Source organism: Vicia villosa, unplaced genomic scaffold (assembly GCF_029867415.1).
Source record: "Vicia villosa cultivar HV-30 ecotype Madison, WI unplaced genomic scaffold, Vvil1.0 ctg.001325F_1_1, whole genome shotgun sequence".
NCBI classification, from domain to species: Eukaryota; Viridiplantae; Streptophyta; class Magnoliopsida; order Fabales; family Fabaceae; genus Vicia; species Vicia villosa.
The window spans coordinates 484111-499945 of record NW_026705576.1 but is presented as its reverse complement, the minus strand read 5'-3'; the positions used below and the strand labels follow the sequence as shown (position 1 = coordinate 499945).

The 15835-nt window shown below is 33.3% G+C and overlaps 1 protein-coding gene across 1 annotated transcript; it reads right to left on the bottom strand.

Annotated features, from left to right (window-relative positions):
• Window positions 1-11225: 11225 nt before the first annotated feature.
• Window positions 11226-15288, bottom strand: LOC131634678 (pentatricopeptide repeat-containing protein At5g66520-like). Its single transcript, XM_058905320.1, has one exon. The coding sequence runs from the start codon at window positions 15034-15036 to the stop codon at window positions 13417-13419; it is 1620 nt and encodes a 539-aa protein (XP_058761303.1). The 5' UTR covers window positions 15037-15288; the 3' UTR covers window positions 11226-13416.
• Window positions 15289-15835: the final 547 nt, after the last annotated feature.

Sequence of the window (15835 nt, the reverse complement as noted above, 5' to 3'; positions counted from 1 at the left end):
TGCTAACACCTTAATGAAACAAACAAGCAAAGTGGACATAGTTCAACAACCTCGCTTCATTAAAATTCAAGTTCCATGAACAACATTACAACACTAACACCTTAACAAATGACATTACAAAATCCAATACATCACAATTACTTTAGCAACTACATTTCATAACAAAATACACATTGATCATAAAGGACACAATAAGAAAAAACATCTTCAATATTCCATGAAATTTCTCAGATTTCAACTTCGTCTTCAATCTCTTTCTCTTCTTCCTTCATTCTTCATACAATGACTTCATGTATCCCAAAGATGCCATGGCTTCCGAATCCGTGTTCGTCGTATGTGCAACTTCATTTCCATAATTTTCTGCAAAATCTTCATCCTAGATGAAGAGATTAGACGTATCCACACTCCTCCAATTAGGGCATCTCCAAAACAACCTTCCTTTGTTTGGTCCATCCTTGTAGTGATACGACACCATACGAATCTGACACCCACAATACTTCGCAACTCGAGATTTCACCGAAGTAGTTGACATGATATTGGAGAGAAGAATATGGAGAAGAGAGGAGATAAAGAAGAAGATGTCACGATTTCAGTAGAGACCCAAGAAGTTGTCACGATTTCATCTTAGAGAGGAGAGGAAGATGAATTGCTTTCATGATTAGGGCAACAGAAGAAATTGGGCGTCCTTTTAAATTGGACCTAACTATGCCACGCTGTTATTCAAGCAAGTTATAGAATAAAAAAATGTATTCCACGTGCCCTGCCACATAAGCAACCGTTAGTGATATTTGACGTTAGGGACCAATTCTTCAGACGGAAAATTTTGAAGGGATGAATTCTTGAAGGAAAATTTTGGAGGGACATAAAACGAAATTTGAAATATTTATAGGGACGAAAAACTTCATTAACCCTAAAATAAAATAGGTTGCATTTTTCTGTTTGAGTTTATGGTATTTGTATTGTTCATCCCTTCCTTTCACAAGCGGTCTTCCACGCCCTTTCCATTTAATAGGTAATTGTACGTTTTCAATACGGATTTCATGTTGAAACTATAATGATTAATCTCTCTATTATTTCATACCAGTGCTTCTCTTTTGAGACGTAATTTCATGGGTAATGCTAACGAGTGCCCTCTGGACACTGGTTAAGAGATTAAAAAGGTAAGTTAAACATTATTTAATAAAGTAAAAAAGTCATGTTTTTATCTAAAATATATATATTCAATGCATTGAAAACATAAATAATTAACTTTTTTAAAGAATATTCTGTGTATTCAATGCATTGAATCTAGATTTTTTTTTATTTGGAATGTTTAACCAGTGTCCGGGAACACTCGTTAACATGACCATAATTTCATTTATATCATTGGTCCATGCCATAGAAGGTTTAAAGTGGATAAGATGAAAACATTTAACTTTCCTTAAATAAGTTTTAGACATCCTTCAATGGACGCAATAGATGACCCTCTAGTGGACGTATTTCAATAATTATCATAAGTTTAATGTGTTAAATCTTACCATAAGCAATGTATATTTTATTATTATCATATTTATACGTATATTACATATGGGAAAATAGATCCTCGACAATTATATATATATATATATATATATATATATATATATATATATATATATATATATATATATATATATATATATATATATATATATATATATATATATATATATATATATATATATATATATATATATAATTTTCATTGCATTCATATACCTTCTTAGTGATCGATCTCTAGCAAAATTTCTTTTTTGCCCTCACAATTTGGATATTCATCTTCAAACGTACCAAATTTATAATTTTTATATTTTTGGAGATGTATATCCGAAATAATCTAATTTTTTGTGTTGAAATTTTTCAGATATATATATCCAAAATAACTCAATATTTGTTATCAAGATATAATATTAATATCAACCTATTAAATATTTAAATCAACACATTATTTTCATATAAAATTAATAAAAAATAACTAATATAAATTAAAAATTATAATATTAATAGGAGGATATTTTTATCATGATAATTTCATTAATTATAATGTATAATGGTGTAGTCGTTTAAAAATTAATTATTTGCATAATTTAAAAAAAATTGTGACGAATAAATTATTACAAAATTAAAATTTTATTTAATCTTTTTATTTCTTATTTATTACATTTTGTATTTAAGTTATTCTTTATTAATAATAATACACTTAATTATATTATAACTATATTACAAATATATATCTTCTTTAAATAAATAAAAAGAAATTTGAGATATTGGTTAATTCGGAGATGCATATCCTAATTAATAAATATTTCAAAATTTTCAATTTTTTTAAATTTTGTTCGGATATGCATATCCGAAAAAATACCTGACATTTTAAATCCAACGTTTAAATAAAAAACGTGTGAAAAAGGGAGAGTTCGGATATGCATATCCGAAATATTTGAAAATGTAAAATGGTTATCTTCGGATATGCATATCCGAAAGGTATTTTAAGGCTTTCATGGGTGTCTTTCACCTTATATACTATATAAGTGCAATGAGAAATTCTCTTATATATAATGTGTGGGTGGAGTACAAGAGAGAGCTAAAATTAGAGATAACAAAATAGATAGTATGCTCCGTCTTAACTCTATCATAATAAGAATAGGGTAGACAAATCTACCAAATTGAAATGACATTAAAACCTAGTTCGTCCTGTGCCAAGGTGGAAGGCAGACTTACCTGCCTATTTTTTTAATGTATTAATAATTTTTTTTACGATTCAATTAATTTTTTATTTTTTATAAAACATCTTATTAATAAATTTTATTACATATATTTATAAAGTAATGTTTAAAATAAAAACATCAAAAATTTAAATTATTGGAATTATTTAAAAAATGACGGACTTAAGATGGAACAGAAAGAATGAATAGGCGAGACAGACTTTGACGAGCAACGGATTTTGGTGGTGCGAACTTTAACAGATGATAGACTCTGACGGGACGAAACTTAATGGATGTGGGATTAACATTCTAATCTAACCCGCTAGTTTTTAACGGGTGCGCAAGTCGGCCGTGCAAACAACGACATGTTTCGCCACCCCTAATTTTAGAAAATAGTAATTTGTGTCATGCATTAATAGATTTACGTGGGCCAGTTATGATCGTTTTGTATCCATATATTTTATGGACCTACTTTGAAATTAAGAATTACGTTCATGGTATATGGGAATTAACAATAAATTCTGTATCATATTGATGGACATGGAGACTCGTCAGCCATAACCGTAGGTGAACGTATTAACTATGCTCAAAATCGAGATGGAATAGTTTAAATTCTCCAAGCAAGAGATACCTTTATACCCTACATTTGATTTGACATGATAAAATACGACAAATTTTTAACATTTGATATTGTTGCCTCATCATAACTAACACTGTTGAATTGGTTAACGTGGCTTACATTAACACCTCATGTACGGTTGTTCAATTCCCCATTTTTGAAGTTCCTAGTGGAACCATGTTCTTAAAAGAAGGGGTGAATTGTCTTAAGATACTATGTAGTATGTATGTACGGGAGACTCACACGACATAAACATATGCCAAATCCATGCATATGACAACGTATGTGCTTTATTTTTTCATGTGCTTAATTCCACTATTGTGGGTTTAGATTATGTATGTTTGTTAAGTTTGGTCTAACTTGGCCTGATGTAGGTACTGGCCTAATGTGTGTAGGATTGAATTTGGAGTACTATTACTTTTTGGTAAAGTTTGAATTTGGATTTTGTACTATCACTTAGTTAGTCACGTTTTTGTCCATCTAAAGGGTTGAAAATGATAAGTTCTATAGTCTAATAAAAGTCCTAGTTTTTAGGATACTTTGTTATTTGATTTGATCAAGTTCATTTTCTATTTCTTGATCAAGTTCATTTTCTATTTCTTGATCAAGTTCATTTTCTATTTCTTAGGTGGAACGTGGGTTGTGAATGCGATTTCTAGTTCACTTATTTTATTTCTATTATTTTTTTTATACTACTCCTTTAATTCAAAATACATGTATTTAATATTCTCACACTCTTCTAATTCAAAATATATGCATTTAATATTCTTGCATCCGAGCACTGACTTTGGAGAAAACACGTAAAAGAGTGAAGAGAAATGTTAAAAAGATAAATACATAAGCGAGTGAAGAAAGATACAGTAGAAACAAACTGTTTTGGACCACCTTTCATTTCAAAGTTTGATGGCAACTATAATTATTGAAGCATAGTCATGGAGAATCTCCTTCGATCTAAAGAATATAGAATTGTTGTCGAATCAGGTTACTCACATCCTCGAAGTATGGACGACGAAAACACAAAAGTAAAATTTAGAGGAGATGAAGCCGTAGGATTTAAAGGCTAAGAATTGCATGTTTCAAACTCTTGACTAGTCAATTCTAAAGACAAACACACAAAATAAGACAATTAAGCAGCTTTGGGACTAGATAAATATGAAGTGTCAAGGCAATGTTCGAGTCAAGAGAGCTCAACTCAACTATCTACAGAGAAATTTTGAGGTTCTGGCAATGAAGCAAGATTAATCTATCAATGATTACTTTGGTCGAATAATGACGGTTGCAATCGACATGACAAATTATAGGGATGATATAATATTTTGAAAACTCATACCGATAAATGGACTTATATTGTTTATCCGATTGAAGAATCCAGTGATGACCAACTCTTTGTGGATGCCTTACAAAGTTCTATGCTCGTTCATGAGTAAAAATTCAAAATAAATGAAGAATAACACGCTTCAAAGATGATTCACAAAGAGATTAATGGTGCTAAAGGTAGTGGAAGAGCCACTTTTAGGGGAGGGTGTGGACAAGGCAGAGGCAAGGATCGTCAAAATTGGAATAAAGAGACCATTGAGTGTTATAAATGTCATAAATTTGGAAATTTTTAATATGAATTACACGAAATTTATACTGATAGAAAGATTCATAGGAGATGATATTAATTACGCATATCAAAATTAGAATAAATAGACCATTTAGGATTATAAATGTCATAAACTCTGACATTTCCAATATGGACTTCAGAAAGGTTATGCTTAATTGGAAGATTCACAGGAGACAGTATTAACGACAGAAATTATAAAGGTTCGTTCGATCTCTTGGCCTAATCTTCTCTTCAAGAAACAAATTTCTTGAGAGTTCAACTAATAATATTAATAATTATTGAATTTTTACTATGTAATGTCGATGAACCTTATTACACACAACTAAGAGATATTACAAGGTTGATCCTTCAAACAAAAAGTGAACTTTTTCACAAGGCTAAGCTTGCAAATCAAGAACGAGATTTTGACAAACTAATCTTAAAAAAAAAAAAAAAGTTTTGTTGGACAACCTCCTAAACCAATCAAAAGAGTTCAACTAATAATATTAATAATTATTAAATTTTTACTATGTAATGTCGATGAACCTTATTACACACAACTAAGAGATATTACAAGGTTGATCCTTCAAACAAAAAGTGAAGTTTTTCACAAGGCTAAGCTTGCAAATCAAGAACGAGATTTTGACAAACTAATCTTAAAAAAAAAAGGTTTTGTTGGACAACCTCCTAAACCAATCAAGAGAGATTTTAAGAGATCTCAATCTTGATGAAATAGTTGAACACCAATACAACTAAAATCTCGCAAAGACATTACTACAATTTATAAATAAATAAATAATATAAAACAGAGAGGCTAAACAAGAGAAGAATAATTTAAAATTGAATTATAGTATAAAAAATAGTGAGATTTAATTAGGAACTTTTATGTTCTGACTTACATAATACTTATTTTTGCACAAGACTTACATAATACTACATAATTATGGTTTAGGGTATATCATGGTATATCTCAAAATAGTCGTTAAAGAATTACCCGTCCCTATAATACAGATGTTTTTATTTAAAACAATAAAATTCTTTATAAAATTTTACTAAAAATCATGTAATATTACTAAAAATAATGTAAAATAATATAAGTGTGTAAGAATGGAAATGATAATATGTATCTAAATATTTAATAACTCGTGAAACATTTTGAAAAAAACCGTATGTCACAATGTTATAGATATTGGCAGTAATTCATACTCTCATTTACTGTTTTATTTAGAATAATTATTGTCAAGTATTATTGTTAATTTTTATTTATATTTTATTTGATGCACATTCGAATTTCATTTAGACTTTTAAGATTCATTAACTGTGTATAACCAACACTTGTAACTCAATTAAAGAATTAATGCAATTGTGAGAGTACATTTAATTCTAGTAACTTCATCCCCCCTCTTTCCCTCTCTTTCCCTCTTTCTCTCTCTAAACCGTGTGGATGTGATGTGTGCAATGAGTTCACATTCAACTTCAACAAACTGGTATTCAGAAGTCAGGTCTTCATCATTTTGAGAGGTGTGTGTGATTTCGTTCCTCAAATTTACACTGAATTGAAATGCGCAATTGAAGAGAATCACAATCTTTGATTCTCAGGGTAGGGTAAACACGAGTGTTGGTGAGAAACAAGTGAATTTCACATAAAACGACGATGAACAAAGCAAACGGTGGAATGAACACAAATTTACCAGTGTTCGATGGAAATAATTGGAATCGTTGGTCGATCCAAATATGTGTGTTGTTCGGTGCTCAAGATGTGCTTTAGCTTGTCAATGACAATTACACACTAGTAGGTGAGAACGCAACAAAAGCTCACAGAAACACGCAACGTGAGACGAGGAAGAAATATCATAAAGAGTTGTTGTACATTCATTAATGTGTATACGCGAAGGTCTTTGAGAAGATTGTTAATGTGATGACGGAGAAGGCGGTGTGGGACATACTTGTAAGGTGCTATGGTGTTTGCGCATTCGTGAAGAAGGTGAAATTGCAATCTCTTCACAAAGAATGGGAGAATTTGAACATCAAGAGCAATGAGAAGGTTCCTGATTACATCTCACGAGTGATTGCAGTGACGAATCAGATGAAGACTAGCGGAGAAACTTTGATGGTGAATGTTTGTCAAATAAGGATAATAAGAATGAAGAAGCTAACATAGCTAGAGGTGATTCATATGAGGAACTTATGTTATTAACCAGGGGCGGATCCATGTATACTAGAATGGGGGCTCAAGCCCCCACAAAAAGTTTTTAATTTCATTTAAAATATTATATTATTATTTATTTAGCCCACATTAAATTTAATTAAATTCATTAAATTACACTTATTCAATTACCATAAAGTCATATTATAACTCTTTAATTAAAACCTCCACACATTTATACTCCTTAATTTTTAGGAATTTTCTTCTTTGACTTTCTATTAGTTGTTTTACTTCAACCTATAAAATTTTGATGTTTAATGCTAAAATTATAGGTTTTATCTTTTATTTCTTTAATTATTTTACTTTAATACATTTAAGTTTACCCTTTTATTTCTGCTACAAAAGTAAGTTTGGAACAATTTTTTTTTTGTTATAAGTTTTATTAAAAATGATTTATGTCTGTAGCATGTGTTATTGTTGAAAAGAAATTATTCATTAGGAATTTTGTGAAAAATAGAATGCACAACCGTATGAAAGATGAATTGTTAAATAATTATTGAGTTACTAGTTATATATATATATATATATATATATATATATATATATATATATATATATATATATATATATATATATATATATATATATATATATATATATATATATATATATATATAAACTAAAATATTTGATAGTATTGTTGACGATGAAAAAAAATTCATAAAACATTGTTAGAATATGAAAACTAGTATATTTGATGGTGTTGTTGGAAATGAAAAAAAAATTTATATGATTTTTTATTTATTTTAAAAATTCATAAAAAATTCTTTAATCAAATATATAAAATACTTTTTCCCCCACTGAAGAAAATTTCTGGATCCACCACTATTATTAACTGTGACTGTAGATGATGGTGGAGTGGTGGTAAATCGACATAGGCTTCTCAAATTATATATTTGGAAACAAACAGTTGTTGATCAATTTTAATTCTAGCAAAAGAACCAGAATCATATGTCCTGATGATGAGTACTTAATTGTTGAAGGAATGGGAAATGTCTTGGTGAAGGTGAGGGATGGTAGAAATGTACTGATTGAAGACGTGTGGTATGTACCTGACATGAAAATAACTTGATGAGTGTATGTCAGTTGCTGGAGAAAGGATATCCAGTGACCATGGAAGACAATCTGTTGAAGTTATATGACTGTGAGAAGAGGCTAATTATACAGTCTAAATTTGACAAGATTTAAACATTCAAGGTGACTGTTGAATCAACAGAGACATAATGTCTTAGTGCAACATACATGGAGAAATAAAGTGCATTGTGGCACAAGAGACTATGGCATCTGAACTTTAGGAGTTTGGGTCATTTGAAGTCCAAGAATTTAGTACAGGGAATTCCTATAAATGTGACGCCAAAGAAATCATGTGATGTGTGCATGAGAGGCAAGAAATCAAGGCTTCCGTTCTCATCTGAGTTTCCTTCTATATCCACACATGTCTTGTGAATAGTACATTATGATGTCTGGGGACCTTTTGAGGTACCTTCACTTGGTGGAAATAAGTATTTTGTTCCATTTGTGGATGAATTCACAAGGATGTTGTGGGGGGCACTCATTAAATTTAAGCATGAAGTGTTTGCTAAATTTTAGAAGTTGAAGGTGAAAGTTTAAAAACAAAGTGGTCAGTAATTAAAGATATTCAGAACTGATGGTGGAGGAGAATTCAACTCAAAATCAGTTCAAAGAATTTTGTGAAGAGCATGGAATTGAACATGAGATGAATGCTCCATATACACCAGATCATAATTTTTTTATGAAAGGAGAAACATGGATTTGCTTGATATGGCAAGGAGCATGTTAAAAGAGAAAAACTTACCTCACATATTGTGGGGTGAGGATTAGTACTTCAACAAACATACTTAACAGGTGTCCACCAAATAGTTAAAGGAAATGGTTCCACTTGAGAAAAGGACTAGGAGAAGACAGAGTGTTACTTATCTCAAGGTGTTTGGATTATTATAATTTAAGCATGTGCTTGATGCCATTAGGAAAAAGTTGGATGATAAGAGTAAGGTCATGATACTTGTAGGCTACCACTCCATATGTGCTTACAAGATCTGTTTACCTATTACCAACAAGATTGAAATCAGTAGAGAGGTGTTACTGAAGGTATTAGAAACGTGGTGATGATGATGTTGTATAACCTATTGATGATGAAATAGTACCACTGAATGAGGTACCAGTAGACGAGCCACAAAATGAGAATCATTATGAAAATGAATAAAAAGGTGAGAGTGGTGATGAATTAGTGCATATTCAAAGGGCACAAAGAATTAGACAGATGCCAAAAAGCCTGACAAATTTTGAATTAATTCAAGATACTGAGGTTGATAGTGAAGGAGAAGTCATACATTGTGCATTGTTGATAGATGTTGAACCTATTAGCATTAGTGAGGCGCTCAAGAAAGTTTGGGTGAAGGCCATGAAGAAGGAGCTTGAGGCAATTGAAAGAAACAAGACATGTGACTTGATTGTTTTGCCAAAGAACAAGAATCCATCAGTGTGAGAGAATGGGTCAATTGTCAAGCATAAAGCAATGTTAGTAGCTAGAGAATTCCTAAAAAAATGTATTTTATAATACTTTGAAGTGATTGCACCAGTAACTAAACATGAAACAATAATAATGGTGATTGCTATATTTGCAAGTAGGAATTGGCCTCTACTACATTTAAATGTCAATTCTGCATTTCTAAATGGTGCCTTGAAAGAAGAGGTTTATGTGTCACAACTTTCTGAATTTGTGACGAAGAATAAAGAAGATATTATGTACAAGCTACATAAAGCCCGATATGGGCTTAAACAAGCTTCAAGAGCTTGAAATCTGAAAATTAATTTATTTTCAAGCAGCAGGGATTCAAGAAATGTGAACTGAAGTATGTGTGTATGTGCAACACACCTCTAAAGGCAATAGGCACATGGAGATGCACCTCTGAGATGAACAAGTTCAAAAAGATATTGTTGAATGCATTTGATATGACTAACCTTGGCAACATGATATAATTTCTAAGGATGTGGATTTTGTATAATGCTAAGGGGATCATTATACACCAACTGAAGCATGAGATTGAGTTGCTAAAGAGAGTTGAGTTGATGAATTGCAAGCCTACATATACACCAGCAGAGACAAACCACGAGTTAGAAGCTAACAACGATGGTGAAGATGTGGATTCTACTATTTTCAAGCAACTGGTTGGTTCTTTGAGGTACCTATGTAACATTAGGCCTGATATCTGTTATGAAGTTTGGGTGATTAGTATGTTTATGAGTAAACCAAAGTGGTTACACTATCAGGAAACCATTAGAATACTTAAATACCTTAAAGAAACTTTGGAGTTTGGGATTATTTTTCCATTTAGTACAGTTAGCAATGATGTTGAGTTGGTCTGTTAGTCAGACTCTGACTGGTGTGGAGATATGGTGGATAGGAGAAGCACAATAGGATATTTGTTTACATATTTGGGGACTTCTATTTCATGGTGCTCCAAAAAGTAACTAATAGTTACAGTGTCTACTTGTGAAGCATATATATAGTTGGAGCTGTAATTGGTTGTCAAACTATTCGACTAATTAATTTGTTGCCGGAATCGAAGTTTAGTGTGCATACACTAGTGAAGCTGTTGATTGGCAACTGATCAACCATAAGTCTTACAAAAAATCTAGTATTGCACAGGAGGAGCAAGCATATTGACACAAAGTTCCATTTTCTGCACAATCAAATTCATAGTGGAGTGCTTGAGGTTATCTACTGCAGCACTCAAAGGCAACTTGCAAATGTTCTTACAAAGTCAATCAAGATAAATCAATTCATCAAGTTGAGGAATGATCAATTCATCAAGTTGAGGAATGATCTTGGTGTTATTTCTTTTGAGAATATGAATTAAGGGATGATATTGGTAGTAATTTATACTCTAATTTACTGTTTTACTTAGAATAATTACTATCAAGTATTAATGCAAGTTTGAGATTTGATTTAGACACTTAAGATTCATTACTCGTAGATAACCAACACTTATAATTCAGTTAGAGAATTAATGCAAGTTTGAGATTTGATTTGGTTCTAATAACTTCATCTTCTCTCTCTCTCTCACTCTCTCTCTCTCTGAACCGTGTGGGTGTGAGGTCTGCAATGGAGTTCACATTCTTATTGCTCCAAACACTGTTAAATAGTAATCGTACAAAACTTAGATACAGTAAAATAACTATTGTTGGTACTGTTGTCCAATATAAAAATTATACGTGTTTATTTTCTCTCCAAAAAAACATCACGAAAATGATATCATGTCACCGTCCTCTTGATGAAAACTATGGACAACACAACCTTCACCAACTTGGTTGGCCAAAACACATTATTATACCACCTGCAATCAATTATAAACATCTGAATCATCAAACACATAGACAGAGACACTTAAATCCATGAACTGTGAGATAAAGAGGAAGAATCATTGGTTTGCTGCTATGCTTCGTAGCCCAAGTGATCTTGACCAATGGTCGTCTGAACAGAAAAATTACTACATGTTCACCACATCATGGATCTACAAGATTATCTGAGCAGAAAAATGACTACAAGTTCACCACATAAACATTACACACAGCGCCACAACCCGATGCCAACGAAATCATGATTTTTTTTATAAGCAATGATAATTTTGAATAGAATGGAAAGAACCTAAGCACAAGATGTCTCTAAGAACACCGCCCAAAATAGGTTTATACACACAACAAGATTATGCTACTCCACACAAAAATGCCAAAAAACCGCAATGGTACAGCTGAGAACTCCAGAAAGCAACTTTACATTTAGAATACAACTCAGCTTCCAAACCCGAAAGTTATCAACCAGATTATGACCAGCTTCGATGCAGATTATTTTGAAGCATATCAGCAACACATAAACAGAAATGGCTTGGAAAGATTAAAACCTAGAGGAAGAAAAAATGTATCTTCAAATTCCAATGAACTAGTTTTGATGATATGAAGAATTGAACATCACCAATCAGTAAGCAAACCAAATCTTTAGAATGTTAATTTTTGAATCACAATGTTCCAACCTTCAGCTTGAATCACAATGTTCCAACCTTCAGCGATAAGCCTAAATCAATATCCCTCATGATTATCCTATACAAACATTTTTCAATTGCATTTGCTGATCAACAAATGCTCTGAACATGATTATGGTGTACGCAAGAAGCCCCAAGTCAAATAAAACTCTATTTCCCCTCTAAGAAAAACACAAAATCCAGGAGCACCATACACCGTCCATTCAGATGAAAACTCTACTGGCAGAGTTGTTAAATACCACTAGCGAAATTTCAAGATTTTAAAAAACGGTCCGTTGCCGCAAAAACAACCGAGACAAAACGGTATCGGAAGGTGCCGATACATATATTGTTATTCACCGTTTTGTGATAAAGAACAAATTGTGGTAAATTCACAACGTAACGACCGCAATTAGTATCGTAACACCTGTATCGACCGAAATCGCGAAAGCCTTCACGCGACCGCACCCGTTATTTAAAACCTTGGTAATTTCTATCTTAGGTGTCTTGACTGAAACAATTTGGTGAATTTAATCCCTCCCAAAAAATCCCTTGCTTGGGAGACTTGATTGACTGAGTAAGATGTTATGGAAAATTTATCCCTTTCTTCCAAGAGCGCCAAGGACCTTCCATCCGGATGAAAATCCTACCGACATGATTGTCAAATAGAACTACATCTTGAATGATATCTCACAGGATATGCGTGAAAATGTTTTGGTAACTAAACCCTCCTTATCATTCTGTTGCTTGGAAAACCAACCCCCTTCTTCTCCTATATCATGCTACGCAGTTGAGCTGTTTTTGTGAGTAACCAGCTTCAGTTATACTCAGTCCTATTATTTCTAGCATTCTGTAAATGTCTGAAGAATGGTCATGGTCTCTGTCTCCTGCAACAAAGCAATGAACTCTAGTCTCCGATGAACTCTACTCTCTGCTTCAATCAAGCTCCAACCCCCAACTTTATTGGCAACTCTCTCAACCATTAACCTTCGAACTCTAACCACATTTTCCTATTTTCTTCCTTTTGCATAGATTCCAGATAACTTAATTTATATCTTATGACTCTTGACTAAAAAAGTTTTGGTGAACAATCCCTCCCAATAAATCCCTTCCTTGGGAAACCTAATTGACTGTTAAATAGAACAATATCTTGAATGATCACATGGGTCGTGCGTGAGAATGTTTTGGCAACTAAATCCTCCCTATCATTCCCCTGTTTGGGAAATTGACCACCTTCTTCTCCTATATCATGCTAGACAGGTGAGATGTTTTTGTGAGTAACTAGCTTCAGTTATCCTCTGTCCTATTATTTCAAGCATTCTGTAAATGTCTGAAGAATGGTCATGGTCTCTGTCTCCTGCAACAAAGCGATGAACTTTACCTTCCGCTTCAATTAAGCTCCAACCCGCAACTTTATTGGAAACTCTCTCAACCATTAACCTTCGAACTCTAACGACATCTTCCCATTTTCTTGCTTTTGCATAGATTTCAGCTAATTGCACATAATGACCATCATGCGTCGGATCCAACTTTAACAACTTATTTCCAATTATTTCTCCCATTTCCACCAACCCATGAATCTTACAAGCATCAAGCAATGTTGCCCACATTACAGGATCAGGTGCAACAGTCATTGTCTCAATCAATTGTATCGCTTCATTTATCAATCCCGCACGAGCCAAAAGATCAACCATGCACCCATAGTGCTCCACCTCCGGTTGAATTCCATAACCATCCACCATCAACTTAAAGTAATGCCTTCCCTCACTAACAAAACCCGCCCTACTACAAGCATTTAAAACCCCAACAAAAGTCACATTCACAGGACTAAAGCCCTCACTAATAAACTCATGAAATAACTCAAGTGCTTCCTTTGCACAATCATGTGAAGCCAGCCCACAAATCATAACATTCCAAGTCCATATATCCTTCTTCAACATACGATCAAACAAGGCTCTCGACTCTTCAATGCAACCACACTTCGCATACATATCAACCAAAGCAGTCCCTATAGGCACACTTATTCGAAACCTCAAAGATTCAATTGCAGAATGAATAAACCTCCCACACCCTAACAAACCCATCTGAGCAGAAGCAGAAAGCACAGTAACCAAAATAGCCTCATTGGGCCTTATCCCTTTCTCCCTCATTAACCTAAAACACTTCAACCCATCTTCCAAATCCCCATTTTGAACATACCCCATTATCATAGTACTCCAAGAAACAACATCTCTGTCCGGCATTTCATCGAACATCTTCTCCGCAATATCAACCTCTCCCTTTCTAACCAAACCAGCTAACATAGAGTTCCACGTAACAACATCACTGCAAAGGGTATCCGTATCTTCATCAAAAACCCTTTTGGAATACTCAGTGGTCGAAAAACCCTCAAAGTAAAAATGAATGAGTGCATTTCGAACAAACACATGGCGTGCGTAACCGAGCTTGATCACATGAACATGAACCTGAACACCAGGAGTAGTCATGGACGTGAACGTGAAAGTCCTCCCTTTGGTGCATGCATGAAGGAGGAAAGTGAAGGTGTGTTGATTGGGATTGAGGAAACGATGTCGCATGGAGGAGTAAAGTTTGATGGAGTTAAAAGGAGGTGAATTTGATTTGGCGTGACAACGAATAATGGAGTTGAAAGCGAAAACTGTTGGGGAAGAGATTGAGTTGAAAACGGAGAGGGAGTAGTTGAGAGGGAATGTAGAGAGAGAAAGTAGAGAGAGAATGTGGAGGATGAGACGGGACTGGGATTGGCCTGAAACTATGATGTTTGCGTGGGTTAGTTTGATTTGGTGGAGTGAAGGTCGTCGTGGGAGAGAATCGAAAAAGGGTTTGATTTTATGGGCAAACATAGACATAGAAGAAGGTTACTCTAATGGAAATGCTTCTTTATATGATGATAGAATGAGCCTTGTGGTTCAACAAAAAAGTTTGGGTGGCAATGGTGGTGGCTACCATGTCCGTTGATTTGAGGTATGGCGGAGAAACAACGGCAGTGACACCTGGATGCTTAAGTGGCTGTTGGCTCTAATTGGCAATTATGTATTTGACGCAGCAGTCCGAAGTCCGAATCACACAGGAATAAGAAATTCTGGAATTCATCACATAAAGAAAATAAAATACTAAACTTTATTATGATCAAAGATCATTTTGATGGACATATTCAAAGTATTTAAATAAAAAAAATTTAATGAATTTTTAATCTAAAGTACAAATAAAATAGAAAAATAAAAATATTGAATGAATCATATTTGAGTGATTGCGGCTTGCGGTATATATCAACTAGAAATCTCTTCTTACCCAGAAATATCATCACATCGTCTCTCATATTGAAAGTTTTAATTTTTTGGTATTTATCTCGCTTATGAGGCAAATTGTTTGATAGTTCATCTGCGGTCAATTCCTTAAAATCATCTAGGATCCATATCTCTTCTTATAAAGATGTTTTTTCCTCCTTTACAACACTCATCAGCCCTTCACTCACCACTTGATAAAAAATTCAGTTTCTTTAACAGTATCTCATCAAGCTCATTTTCACAATGTGTCATCACCAAAAAATTAGATTTCTTCTCTAATAATGCTTTCTGATGGAGATAAGAACTCTACAAGCTAGTGTTACTCGAACTTGGGAGCCCTTGCTTACCCAACTGAGGGTGT

Excerpts from the sequence above, each read along its gene's own strand:
- LOC131634678 (XM_058905320.1), bottom strand. The coding sequence starts at position 15,036 with ATGTCTATGTTTGCCCATAAAATCAAACCCTTTTTCGATTCTCTCCCA.